The sequence below is a fragment of the Malania oleifera genome, chromosome 7 (assembly GCF_029873635.1).
Source record: "Malania oleifera isolate guangnan ecotype guangnan chromosome 7, ASM2987363v1, whole genome shotgun sequence".
NCBI lineage: Eukaryota > Viridiplantae > Streptophyta > Magnoliopsida > Santalales > Ximeniaceae > Malania > Malania oleifera.
The window spans coordinates 90,565,334-90,580,843 of record NC_080423.1 but is presented as its reverse complement, the minus strand read 5'-3'; the positions used below and the strand labels follow the sequence as shown (position 1 = coordinate 90,580,843).

Sequence of the window (15,510 nt, the reverse complement as noted above, 5' to 3'; positions counted from 1 at the left end):
CCTGGTATAGATTATAATGAGACTTATTCCCCTGTGATGGATGCAGTTACTTTCATATTTTTGATTAGTTTAACGGTTTCTAAAGGACTCGACATACGTCTCATAGACATAGTAACAGCTTACTATGGCTCATTGGATAATGACACACACACACACACACACACACACACACACACACACACACACACACATATATATATATATATATATATGAAAATCCCTAAAGGATTTAAAATGTCTGAAGCATATAATCCAAAATAACGACAAATGTATTCTGTTAAATTACAAAGATCCTGGTATGAGTTGAAGCAATCTGGACGAATGTGATACAATCGTCTAAGTAAATATTTGTTGAAAAATTGGATATGAAAATAATTTTATCTGTCCTTATGTTTTCATTAAGAAGATAAATTCTAGATTTGTTATAGTTGCAGTTTATGTTAATGACATAAACATAGTAGGAACTCCAGAAGAGATCTCGACGACTGCTAACTACTTAATGAAAGAATTTGAGATGAAGGATCTTGGGAAGACAAAATTTTGCCTTAATTTTCAAGTTGAACATTTAACAAGTAGAATTCTTATTCATCAATCATCTTATATAGAAAAAATCTTGAAACAATTTTATATGGATAAATCTTATCCATTAAGCTCCCCGATGGTTGTTCGTTCACTTGATGTGAAAAGAATCTTTTTTGTCCTCGAGAAGATGATGAAGAAATCATTGGTCCTAAAGTACACTATCTTAGAGCAATAGGACCACTCTTGTATCTTGCAAATTGGACTAGACCAAATATAGCTTTTGCGGTAAATTTGCTGGTAAGGTTTAGTTCTACACCAACTCAAAGACATTGGAATAAAATAAAACATGTCCTTTGTTATCTCCGCGGCACATATGATATGGATTTGTTTTACCCAAAGGGAGTAATGTCAAAGTTGAAAGGATATGTTGATACTGGATATGTTTATGATCCTCATAAAGTTCGATCACAAACAGGTTATATCTTTACATCCAGTGATATCGCTATCTCATGGCAATCTGTAAAGCAAATGATCACTGCTACCTCTTCAAATCATTCAGAAATATAGGCAGTTCACGAAACAAGTCGTCAATGTGTATGGTTAAGAACTATAATCCAACACATTAAAGGAACAAGTGGATTATCACTGGAGAATGACACACCAACAATATTGTACGAGGACAATGCAGCATGTATTACACAAATCAAAGGTGGATACATAAAAGGTGATAGAACTATACATATTTCACCAAAGTTCTTTTACACTTTTGAACGTCCAAAGAAAGGAGATGCTGACATTTGTAAAATTCGTTCAAGTGACAACTCAGCAGATCTATTCACAAAAGTATTGTCATCTTCAATTTTCAATTCTTTGTGTAAATGGTGTCGAATGAAAATCATTACCTTTGCACGATTCTGCAGGGATGCTTAATTTTCTTCTTCAATTGTACTTCCAAAATTCATAACATTAAAGTGAATCTCAGCATCAAGTATCCATGGCAGATAATTTCTTCCAAAAATATCAAGGACAACAAATTCAAGTTTTGTGAGGTTTAATATCATAAAGTCACTTTGAAAACAAATAAAAATTCAAAGGTAGGTAACTATTAAATGAAAATGTTATTCTCACATATATCCCAACATAAAAATATTTAAGGACACATACTCAAGATAAAAGATATAGTTAATATATAAATATAGTTTGACGAAAAACTAAAGTTATATAGATAACAAATGTTAAAGGAAACAAAATTTTTACCTTAAAATAATACCAACGAAACTTGCTATACCATTAAAGATTTGATCATGCTGATAACGTATTGTAAATGAAATAAAAAGAGAAAAAAAAAATTGAAACTATAAAAATTCAACAGTCTAGTTCTTCAGGAACTAGATGTTGCTAATTATCTTATTATCCTATTTTGTTGTAAAGCATGTTCTTATATAGGCAAATACATTGGCATCCCAAAGGTTAACTACACAATGAACCATTATGTGAGCATACCAAAGGTTGTAACCTATTATCTAGATAGTCATCCACATAAATATACATGTTTTACAACAATATGTACCATAACTATTATTTTTATTATCACCTAGTATTTTAAATTACTATACTTTAAAAAATAAATTTCAGACTTCAAATTTGAATCTCACATAAATTTTAACAAATTTAATATCAGTTTATTATATTTTAGTACAAATCTAAATCCAAAACCTCATAAATTAAATTTGAAAACATAAATTTCATATCTCCAATTTAAACTTGCGCAAATTTAAATGAAACTTAATATAATTTTATATTAAATTTTTTTAAAATTTATAAAAATCAAAAAAAAAAAAAGAACCTCAACTCCAAATTCCCAAAGATTAAGTTCCTAAACACAGGGATAGAACCTTTTCTTTCAAAGATGGGATTTGTATTTTTATGCTGAATGAATGTTAATATTACGTAAAAAATACAAATAATAAAAAATTAATAAAATTAATAAAAGTAATATTACGTATAATGATGGGATTATATACACTATGCTCCCAAATCCAAAAGTGATAGGCCTGGGACTCTAAAATAAAACTCATTCTTTAATAAAATAAAATGAAATGAAATTTATTCATTAGTCATCACCTTCTCGACTATATACATAAATATATATATGTTTGTGTTACTTTTCAATGTATAAATATCTTAATTAAAATAATTAATAATTTTAGTTAAAATAACTAAAGATTTTCATGGTATTCTTCCATTATAAGTGAGAGTTATTAATAAACTTGAAATGGAACCGCTATATGACTAACTTTCAATTCTTTCCAAAAAAAAACTAATGGTTAACTAGTCGAGTTTTAGTTAAAAAAACTAATGGTTAACTTGTTGAACCATTTTCATTTTCCTACTTGGGAGGATTTGATTGATTTTGACTTTAGTTGAAATTTGCGAAGGGATCCCTAAGATGGATCCACGTACAATGGGAATTAAATATATAGGGTATAATAGAAGGCTAGCAGGTCCTCCATCCCACCAGCCAATTCTGGCAAAAAAAAAATCTAGAATGGATGCGTCTTGTCTGAGTCGTCTCTCCCAACCCAACCCCAGAGTGCCACCAATGACGCCACCATCCCGCTAACACTGGTCAAGAGCAACGGCTACCAACCAATGTTGTCAAGTGAAGAACCTTGTTGCCTGCAAAAAAAATAGCCATCAAATCTACCGCGCAGATTCTCCAGGAGGCAGTTGTAGAGCTAGTTGATGATCGAGTTGAGTGAGTGTCTGATATTACACGGCACAGGTTGTTGTCAAAGAGATCAGGTGGAGAAGATGGCTGAGGGAGCTAATCCCTAATATAATCTCACCGGAAAAATCATTTTTGGAGAGATAGAGAAGCTTGAGATTGGAGCAACTTGTGATGAAAAGGAGAGTGTCGTTGAGACTATTGCCATGGAAGTCAAGGACGTTGAAGCTAGTTGAGGGGCACGAATGACCAAACATAAAAATGCCACCGCCTCCACCATCACAGGGTGTCACGGTCCGACTATTTTCACACTGTTGTGAAAGGGTCGTGCGGTGCTAGTTAAAGAACTCTTGTTTAACTAGTCAGTCTATCGTTTACCAACATTCATCCACAAAATACTTTCATTAGCATTCAATCAAATAGCAGCGGAAAGAGTAAGCATTCATGAAAACAGTGGCAAGCAAGCAGTAAACATTGAATCTACGCAATTCATTAATAACACCTCCGTTGACAATGTATGTTTAACGAGGGAGGCAAGTAGGCTAAACATGTTGACAAAAGCTAGTGAGTTTTACAATGACTGATGAATACTCACCTTCCCCTACAGAGCTTTCTAAGTTATTCCCACTATAGCACTAGAAAACATCAAAATGACCGAGGAGTCATACTGTTTTATTTGGCATACAAAGACACTACTAGTAGAAAATAACCCTACACTAGTATTTATATGATGGAAACTCATCTCAAGCACATGAGACAAGCAATCATAGGCAAGCATAATGCCCTGAATAAGCTTAACTCGTGACATTCTCCCCCACTTATGCGGTCAACGTCCGCGTAGACTTTGGCGCTGGGTACATTTCAACTTTGTCCATGAATGGTTTCATATCTTTCGCAAAAATCTAGCTGATTTCTTTGTCATCAAGGCATTTCAACTTCACTAGGAACTTCTGTCACTTCTTCCTTGAGGATATTAACTTTCTATCTGCAAGGATCTTTTCAACTTCACATTTTTCAAGTTGCACTGTCTTCAACTCTACTCTGTTGGACTGACTTCTGCTCAAGTCATTGGTGCTGGCATTGAACGGCTTGAGGCAGCTGACATGAAACTGCGGTCTTCTTCCCTGAACTACCCACTTCTTCATCTGCTTAGAAGCTTTCTCTAGATATGCTCAGGCAAACTTTGCATTCTCTCTCCATTCTCTGGTGAAAATGTATGCCCTAGGACTCTTTCTTCTGTATGGCTCGCCCACTGTGTGAGGTAACAGCGGCTGCTGGCCTGTAATAAGCTCCAACGGGCTTTTTTTGGTTGTTGAGCTCCTTTGGGCATTGCAAACAGAACGGAGCCACAACAAGTAGTTGCATGCCATTCTCCTGGTTGTCATAAACAAAATGGTGCAAGTACTCTTCTAGTAGCTCTCTAAATCTCTACATCTGTCTGTCTGTCTATCGGTGATAACTCGAAGAGATGTCAATATGTGACCTAAATATCCTGAAAAATTATGTCCAGAAGTTATCAGTGAACATTAAGTCACAGACACAAGCAATAACTTGGGATACACCCCAATATTTCACAACAGTCACAAGGAACAATTGAGCCATCTCCTTTGCCAAACAGTATTTGGTGCGGCCATGAAAGTACCATACTTCTTCCGCTCCCCCTTGTCTAGTTGGCAAGTGGCAAGTTCTAGTATAATCAACCACATCATCCCGCGAGTGTGGCCAACAATACCTCCTCAGTAGTCCTGTCAATAGAGTCATTTTCTGCGAATACCCCTCAACGAACTTCCTGCAATATCTAGTAAGGTCAAGAAAGGAACGCAACTCCTTCACTATCGTGGGGATCTTCTGTTCTTGAATCATCCTTACCTTCTCCATACCCCTCCGGATACAACCCTGTTCAACCACATGACCAAGGAATGTGTTGCTCTACTGAGCGAAAGAGAACTTCCCTTTCTTCACATACAGACTGTTTCCCCTCAACCTATCAAACACCTTCCGTAGATGCTCTTCATGTTTCCTATGAAACAACACTGATGCTCCCAACGGTGCTTTGGAAGGGCGAACACATCCCGCTTCCAATTTATCAAGTTGTTTCCCCAACTCTACTATATCTGGAGGCACCATTTGACATGACCCTTTAGCAAGTAGATTCATTCCTGACAACAACTCGATCTCACGCTCCACAATCCGTCGTGAAGGCAAATTGTGAGGTAGCTTATCCGACTTCACCTCCTTGTACTTATCCAACATAGCTTGGATGATCATAGGCACAAGCTCTTGGCCTACTTCTTTGTCTACCACCACCATGGCTAGACGTGTCTGCTCACCCTGCCCCAATCCTTCATTGAGTTGTATGGCTGAAAGGGACTTCCCGTCATCTCCTTTTGTTGCAACGACTTGCACCATGCACGAGTGATTCTCATCAGACATAGGGAATCAGCCGAAGGCATCAGCATTGCCCTCGTCCCCCTTAGGAATTTCATTCCTAAATGACTGGAAAGTCATCCAATGGCACCACTATGAAATTCGCATGACCTTCCCACTGTCCAACCTTCACAATAACTTGCTTGGCTACTCCTACAGTAGGCTAGGCTATAGAATTAACTGCTTTCATGCGTCATGTATTCTTCTCTAAGGATAAGTTGAGTCTCCATGCTTCCAACTGTGACAAAAAATTATAAGTAGCCCCCATATCCACCATAGCCCGGGTATTCTTCCCATTTATCCTAAAGTCCATAAACATTAACTCTTTTACTCTTGTAACTTTCGTTGCTTTTGCCTTCTTTTCCAATGCGCTCACCAACCGCACTAAACCCATCCTTGGGGCATTATCCTCTTCCTCCTCACCTTCCACCACTTGTCCCGAAGTGGAAGCTTGTAAGGCATTGAGTAATCTCTTGTGTTGACACTTACTCACTCTATAAGGTCCTCCACACAAGTAGTACGAAATTTTACTTTTCCCCTTTTCACAGGGTGTGTTGAACCCTTGAAACGACGAAACTTCCTTTGAGATTGATGATTTAGAGTCAGCTCCCCCACTCTTGAGTTTGCCTTTCTTGAAATACTTTCTATTGTTTCCCTCTCCACCAAACCGTTTGGACGAAGCGGTATCATCACCAGCGTAGTTAGTCAAGCGTTCCGCAGCAGCCTATGCAGTAGACAAGTCTTGAACTCTTTGCCTATGAAGTTTAGTTCTTGCCCATGGTTTCATCCCTTCTAGAAAATAGAACAACTTGTCCTTCTCCGACATATCCCGAATATCCAACATCAAAGCAGAAAACTATTTCATATATTCCCTGATTGACCTCGTATGCTTGAAATCTCTCAGCTTTCTCCTTGCATTATACTCAACATTCTTAAGAAAAAATTGGACCTCAAGCTCTCTCTTCAAGTCTACCCAACTATCGATTACACAGCTTCCATTTTTAATATCTTTGTACTTGGTACGCCACCACAATTTGGCATCACCAACCAAGTACATGGTTGCAGTATCCACTTTTGCTTGTTCTAAGGTCATCTTCACAACACGAAAGTACTACTCCACATTAAACAAGAAGTTCTCTAACTCCTTGGCATCCCGAGCACCCCCATATGTCTTGGGTTCTAGTACCTTGGTATGGCTAACTCCTAGAGTGTTGGAGTTCCCCATAGCAAGAACCATCAGATTCAGTTTTGCATCTAGATCCACCATCCAAGATTGCAAAGTTTCCACTGTATGGCGAAAACCCTCTGACATCTCACCTAGCAAACTTGCTTGATGCTTTTGTGATCCCATCACTTCATCAACAAGTTCTCTCATCTAGGCCACCTCCACAGCCACAGTATTGGTTGTTGCCTCAACTTGTGCTTCCAGCACGCTGATCCTCTCAGCATTGTTTGGTGTCATGGTCACCTACCAAAGCTTTCCAAATCCTACAACGAAGGTAACTAAATTCTTATAGCAACTGAACCTTGGGCTCTGATATCAAGTGTCACGGTCCGACTACTTTCACACCATTGTGAAAGGATCATACGGCGCTAATTAAAACACTCTTGTTCAACTAGCCAGCCTATTGTTTACCAACATTCATCCACGAAACACTTTCATTAGCATTCAATCAAATGGCAGCAAAAACAGTAAGCATTCATGAAAGCAATGACAAACAAGCAATAAACATTGAATCTACGCAATTCATTAACAACACCTCCATTGACAATGACAAAAGCTAGTGAGTTTTACAATGAATGATGAACACTCACCCTCTCCTAAAGAGCTTTCTAGGTCATTCCCACTCTAACACTGGGAAACATCAAAGTGACCGAAGACTCATACTGCCTTATTTGGCATACAAAGACAATATTAATAAAAAATAACCGTACACTAGTATTTACATGATGAAAACTCATCACAAGTATACGAAACAAGCGATCACAAGCAAGTATAATGTCCTGAACAAACTTTAGCTCATGACATAGGAGCACCTTCACTCTCTCCTTCACTCTCTCTCTCTCTCTCTCTCTCTGAGGGAATATAGGTTGTTGAATGGAGAATAAAACAATTAGATGACATTTAAATTTAATTTTATAACATTAAAATAGTTTGCATCTTTTTGTAATAGGATTTTTTAGACTTTCAAATAATTGGGGGAATTTAATTCAAACATGGGATAGAATGTAGTAACCTTAGCCAATCCACAATTTAATCCAGTCTAATTCTAATAAGCCTTGGCCACCACAACTGAATGCACCCTTAGGAATATAACATGTGATTACTTGAAGCTGAGAGAAAATGGGGTTTAATAGTTTATTCGGTTCAGAAAAATGCAGTTTAAAGATTTGCTTTGAATACATTTCCCAGTTGAAAGTTCAAGAAAGTGCAAAACAAACTCATTTTGATGCATGGCATTTAAACCCCATAGCCATGAACACTGCTTCATGTGTCTTTGTGCTTGTATATATATCTCCTGCGAATATCTGACACAGAATCCCATACAATTAATCTTCCATTTTACAACCAGGAAATGTCTTAAAAATTTTTAACTCATTCTCTGAAGGCAACCTCTGGCAGGAATGGTTCAATTCAATCCAAACTGGCTTCTCGATTAATGATCATGCTACTTCTCAATTAATGATCATGTTAACTGACAAAGATGATGATGATGATGATGGTCCTCCCGAGAAACCGAAATCCTGACAGGTAAACAGCTAGCATGCCAGAGAATATCCCCCTTCCTATATAACCTCACTAATTTCTCCATAGGACAAAATCATTTCCAAACACAGAAATCATTCAACTTTTGCTACTCCTCCAGGAGGCATGCTGCTTTCTGCAACAGTCTCCTTCACAAACCTGCAAGGAATTGTACAATTGCAAAATCCCTTAGGTCAATATAAACTAATGAAAAATGTCTGTGTATCACAACTATACTTTCTGGTCATTCCGCTTATGTAGCTATAGCTATGTAGAATGCATTACAGCTACTAAACAATAAGAGGAAGGGATCGGCACCTTGCTAGTTTGTCCCGAGATGATTGCAAGACATAGACTGAGAGAATAAAAGATAGCATCAGCCCTGCTCACATGCATAAATGAAATTAGTAGCTGTTTGCAACATTGAGATACTATGATGTCCAAACAGATCATTCGAGCAGGAAAGTAAAGATCAAACAAATTCATGAGGTTTAAACATTGTCCATCATCACAGAGACTCTTCATCAAGAGTGAACTCACTTCGTAATGTATCCAAAATTAATATCCCCTGCTGTATAAGGGTTTGTAGAAAGGTTAATAGAGCGGGATGCTGGTCATTTACCAAAGATTAAAGACAAGAAAACTACAGAAATTAACTTTTTGTGAAAGATGATCATTTCCCTCACTCAATTGTGGCACTGGTTATAGGCGATATGAGCTCTTATTTTTTCACTTGAGAAATAAAAATAACAGACCAACAAAAAATTTTGCAACAAACCAAACATAACAGATTAACAATTTGAATATAAAAATTGAAAGAGAGAGAGAGAGAGAGAGAGAGTGAAGGAAAATACAATCAATATAATCTGTACATCTTTAAATCACTATTTCCTGCTTTGCAAGAAGGTTTTGGTTGATGGTAAGTTATAAAGACAGCTGAAACTCGGATCAAGAAATCACTGTATTGACATGACCATCTTAGCCCTAGGGTTGGTATGGCAGCAAGTTGCAGAGAGAAGTGGAACTTAGATCAAGGTATCAATCAAGTGACTTAACCATCACATTGAATTATGATAAATTAGAATGCTGATAAGAAACAGGTAAACAACAACTACTGCAATCAGTATTAAATTAAAGATCAAAATAATTATGTTAGGAGGGCATCCAGACTTTATAGTAAGCATAACAAGAATAAAATCATTTTAAACATTCGAGAATGAAGTTTGATGTTTCAGGGAGTAGTTCTTACCTGATCCAAACAGAACATAGAATCCAGAAGTTACATCTATCTCTGATTGCTCTTCCCTGTATCACATCAGAACACAGATTCATCAATTTTATTACAATTTACAAGAACCAGAAAGTCGAACTTCTAGGACATGACATACATATGGACGACTGCCCTAAGAAAATGCATGTTGCACTGTCACATAGATATGTGACTTACAAGAAGACATTGAAATTAGCAGTCCTTAAGGTAGTGTTTGGTACAGACAATCAAAAATATTCCCATTAATGACAACCTTCATTCCTGGGATCAAGATGCCTGCATATCATATTTTTTAGCATTGTACGATTCCTAAGAATGTATACAAAATGCTCATATCAGTGTCTGGTTTAACGTACAAATCTGACAAGCATTTCAAGCAGATTACCACAATGCCCTTGATTTGCGTATGAATAATAAATGAAGAATAATCATCTTTTCAACGCAAAAACTACTAAGAATATGTAACAAATTAAATCCATATCCTAAAAATTTGAACCAATCCATTTTACTGGAATAATGCAGCACTATGGTCTCAGAATGTCAACCATCATGTTATATTATCATAACATAATAATCATACTACTTTCATTTTTTTTATTGATTTCTATTTTTATTATCACAAATGTAACAGCGTAAAGTAACGCTATATTATAGGGGCATTAATGTCTAGACAACCAAGATAGTGGAGCAATTTAGTCCCAAACCATGAGGGAGCATGGGCCCATTCCCATGTTTTCTACGAATCCTTCATTCCCATGTTTTATACGAATCCTTCATTCCCAACAAAATTCAGTCAAAAAAAAAAGCAGTATACTTAATATATAACATTTTTTTTACTGAATTTTGCTGCTGTTTTGTAATTTGTTTGAAAATGCAGTATACAAACTATACATTTTTCAGAAATATATTAATATATAACATTTTTTACTGAATTTAGATGCTATTTTATTGTACTTTTTCTTTAGATATTGAAGATGCTTTGGGGCCTTCATCCTGGCAATTTTATTTCATTTCAAATTTAAAACTTGAAATCTTGCAAGCCTAATTACTTATGTTGAACTATGTTTGTTTCACTTGGAACTTGGTACTTGGTTGTCATAATTACTATAAAAAATTGACATTTTAAATTCCAATATTACTATTGATGTGTTTTTATATCAATTACCCACCAAACAAGCATTGTACACAATTTTAATAATTGTGCGCCTCACCTTCGTGAGGCATGAGCCTTTGCCTCGTGCCTCGCACCTTGGCTCCAAGTACCCTCTGCACCTTGGTGGGCTGATGATGTACATGGCATCTAATTACCACTTTTGTTTTGGGGTTGAAATTTAACATGGCAACAATCTCACATTCCTTGAGAACAAAGGATTCCCACAAACACTAATGGTATGTCTGGTACATAGGAATGGAATGGAATCGAGAGAAATGAAATTGAATTTATAACTTGATTTCATCATATTCTTCATTCAAATTTTCATTCCATTCATTTCCTACCCCATTCCATTCCCCAAATAAAACATGACGTGAATAGTGAATAAATGCTCCCCATGGGTAAGGTACGTAAAGAATCCCAATCTCTTGGAAATCCTATTTTTGGGACTAACTTACCCCCACCATTTTGGCCGGTTGATCATTAATGCCCCATAATATAAAATATCACACACTATTATCGTATTTATAGTAATAAATTAATACAACAACAAAAACAAAAACAACAGGCCTTCATTCCCACTAGGTGGGGTCCTTTCCCACTAATTTATCCGATCTAGAGTGTTTTCCTCTATTAGATTAAGGGCTATTAAATCCTTCCCCACTACCTCATTTCAAGTTATTTTAGGACTATCTCTACCTCTTTTCATGTCGGAAACACTAACTAACTCAGCCTCACAGGTACTCTACTAGACCTGCATTTCAAAAGCTCAAACCATCTAAGTTGCCCCTCCCTTATCTTGTTTTCAATCAATGTTATACCTAAATTATTGTGTATATGCTCATTTCTTACTTTATCTTTTAATCTTAAACCAATCATCCACCTTAACATTCACATCTCAACAACTTTCATTTTTTATACATGTTATTTCTCAGTTGCCCAACATAATGAACCCTAAAGCACAGCTGGCCTTATAGTCATCTTATAAAACTTTTCCTTTAATTTTAAAGGTATTCTACGATCACACAACACACCTAATGCACTCCTCCATTTTAACCAATCTGTCTTAATTTTATGTACTACATCTTCTTTAATTTCCCCTTCAGTTTGCATAATAGATCCAAGATATCTAAATCTATCAATGTTATTAACCTATTGATTATCCAGTTTAATCGTCTTTCTATTGTTACTCCTTACATTACTGAAATTACATTTTATATATTCTATCTTATTACTACTTATCCTAAACCCTTTAGATTCCAATGCGGCTCTCCAAAGTTCACACTCAGAGTTCACTCCGCTTCTACTATCATCAATCAACACGACATCATCTACAAACAACATACACCAAGGGACCTTATTTTAGATATTTCTAGTTAGTTCATCAATTACTAAAGTAAAAAGATAATGACTCAAAGTAGAACCTTAATGTACACCTATTGTGACTGGAAACTGTCTAGAATCTCCTCCTATAGTCCTAACACTAGTCATTACACTATCATACATATCCTTAATGAGTCAATGACCTTTGTATATCTACTGCAAACTCCCTTATTTTTTTATTGTTATAGTATGTGGCTCATATTGAGTGGAACACATATACAGAGAAAGCATGCTGAGGAAAAACAAGGAAGCTAGTCTGCAGGAAGAAACAGTCGACGATTTGATCGACAGTTACATTGACGGTTCAGGCTCAGGAAGAAACCGTCGATGTTTTGTCTAAAACTGTCGACGGCTTCAATCTTAGTAAGAAACCGTCAACGATTTTATTCGGTGCTATTTTTGAATTTTGAATTAGGAAGATCAATAAGTTAGAGATTCGGAGGCAAATCCTCCGGGGATTGATACATAGGCATTTAAGTAACTTTCTAATCCCTCTATACGTGTAGGGTTAGCATATATACAATGTTGTAACCCTGATTTTGATAGATAGTGAATTTCAGCAGCCGCTTGCTCCAGTGAACATAGGCATTCTGTCGAACCACGTTAACTCTTAAATCATTTTTTTTATTGCTTTCCTTATTATTTGTGTGATTGTGTTTTTCATATTGTTCATCGTTAGTTGCTGCATTACACGATCCGATTTTTTCCGCTGCGCATCAATTTGCACAACAAATTGGTATTAAAGCTCTTGGTTACAATGGCTGAAATTTCTTCTGTTAAGTTCAACATTGTTAAGTTCGACGGATCGGGAAATTTCAAACTATGGCAGAGGGTTAAGGATTTGTTAGTGCAGCAGAGTATGGTGAAGGCATTATACGGAAGGCATGGACGACATGAGTTGGAAGGAATTGGAAGCGAAGGTTGTGGCGACTATCAGGTTTTGTCTGGTGGATGACGTGACGAATTACGTCATGGATGAGGAATCGCCGGCGGCAATTTGGCTGAAACTGGAGAGTCGGTATATGTCTAAGTCGTTGATGAACAAGTTGTATCTTGCACAGAAACTGTATGGGCTTAAGATGTCAAGAGGGTTCGGATCTGAACCAACACATCAACGTGTTCAATCAGACCATTAGTGATCTAAAGCGAATTGATGTGAAGTTCAAAGACGAAAACAAGGACTTGATACTACTGAATTCTCTACCTACATCTCTTAAATATGAGAATTTGGTTACAACTCTGATGTGGGGAAAGGAAACTCTCGAATTGGAGGAGATCACAAGTGCTTTTTTGGGTTTTCATTAGAGGAAGAAATCCAACGATAATAATTCACAAGGTGAAGGGCTTATGGTGAAGGGTAATCAGGAACGTGGGAGAAGCAAGTTCTAGAGTAGACCGAGTAGCAATAAGTCTCAGTCCAATTCCAGGAAGAGGAAGGACATACGGCGTTTTAAGTGCGGGAAAAATAGGCACATAAAATCAAATTGTCCAGAGAGGAAGAAGGGGAATGCGGAAAATAAAGAGGGTCCATCTAAATCGGCGAATGTAGTTGAAGAAGGCTTAGAAAGCGGTGACGAGGATATGCTTTCTGTTTCATCCGATTTAGATCGTCTCACGGATTCTTGGATCTTAGATTCGGCGTGCTCCTATCACATGACACCAAACAAAGATTGGTTCACCACTTATAGGTTGGTAAATTCTGGTTCTGTTCTGATGACAAATGATGTTTCATGCAAAATTGTTGGAATATGAAATATCATAATTAAAATATTTGATGGTGTTGCAAGAACGTTGTGTGATGTTAGACATATATCGGAGTTAAGGAAGAATCTGATTTCAATGGGCACTTTAGACTGTAATGGATTTAGTTACAAGTATGCAAGTGGGGTAATGAAGGAGAGTAAAGGTGTCCTAACCGTGATGAAGGGGCAGAAATTACCAAGGAATATCTATACACTGCTAGGTACCACAGTTGTAGGTGGAGCTACAACTGCAGAATTTGTATGGCATATGCGGTTAGGGTATATGGGTGAGCATGAAATGATGGAGCTTCATAAGAGAAATCTTTTGAAGTGTGTCAAAACAAGAAAACTAAATTTCTACAGGTATTGTGTGCTTGAAAAACAAAATAGGGTGCAGTTCAAGACAGCCACACACAAAACGTAGGAAATTCTTGACTACATTCATGCAGATGTTTGGGGGCCAAGTAAGGGTAGCATTACGAGGAAGACATTTGTACTTCGTGAGTTTTATTGATGATTACTCATGAAAGGTCTGGGTGTACTTCATGCAGCACAAGTCAGAGACGTTTTCTAAGTTCAAATTGTGGAAAGCTGAAGTGAAAAACCATACCAGGAAGAAGATCAAATGCCTCAGGTCCAACAATGGCACTGAATACACTGATTCGAAGTTCATGGAGTTATGTGAGCAGTATGGCATTAGGAGACACTTCACAGTACGCAAGACACCACAACAGAATGGTGTGGTGGAAAGGATGAACCGAGCAATAGCTGAAAGAGCTCGGTGTCTCAAGTTGAATGCAAGGCTTGCAAAGAACTTTTGGACAGAGTCAGTAAATATGGCGTGTTTCTTGATTAACAGATCACCAAGGGCAGCACTAGATGGAAAAGTAGCAATGGAGGTGTGGACAAGAAGCACGGTAGACTACTCTAGTTTGAGAGTGTTTGGATGTCCAACCTATGTGCATGTTTCTAATGAGGAGAGAACGAAACTTGATGTAAAGTCTAGACAGTGTATCTTTCTGGGGTATCAGAAAGGGGCGAAAGGGTTCAAACTGTGGAATCCGTAGATAAACAAGGTGGTGATCAAAAGAGATGTGATTTTTGATAAGAAAGTCATGTTGCAGCATACTCAGGAAGAGAAGAAACAGGTGCCAAAAAACTATAGCAGCAATGAGCATGTGATGCAAGTGGAGCTAGAGACTCAAGGTAGAGATTACGATGTTCAGAATGCAGGGAGTTCTAACTTAGGAAACCAGCAGTATCACAGTATAGCTATAAGCAGGCCCAGACGCACTATCAGGCCACCCACCAAGTATGGATTTGATGATTTGGTTTCTTATGCACTCATTACTGGTAGCGAGAATCCTACTACTTTTCAAGAGGCAGTGCACAGTCAAAAGAGAAATAAATGGATGGGTGCTATAGTGGAGGAGATGGAGTCTCTGCATAAGAGCTTCTCTGCATAAGAACCAGACATGGGAGTTAGTGGAGCTTCCAGAAGGGAAGAGAGCAATTAGCATGCAAATGGGTGTATAGGAA

At 37.2% G+C, this 15,510-nt stretch overlaps 1 protein-coding gene across 1 annotated transcript in view; it reads right to left on the bottom strand.

Moving 5' to 3' along the window:
• Positions 1-8,012: 8,012 nt before the first annotated feature.
• The window catches only part of LOC131161017 (uncharacterized), a 31,613-nt gene continuing 24,115 nt past the window's right edge, over positions 8,013-15,510 (bottom strand). Inside the window, exons 7-9 of the mRNA XM_058116877.1 lie at positions 9,673-9,728; positions 8,742-8,805; positions 8,013-8,582 (exon numbers count right to left, since the gene is read on the bottom strand). Coding sequence (XP_057972860.1) covers positions 8,519-8,582; positions 8,742-8,805; positions 9,673-9,728 — 184 coding nt within the window. The 3' untranslated portion in view covers positions 8,013-8,518. The remainder of the gene's footprint in view (positions 8,583-8,741; positions 8,806-9,672; positions 9,729-15,510) is intronic.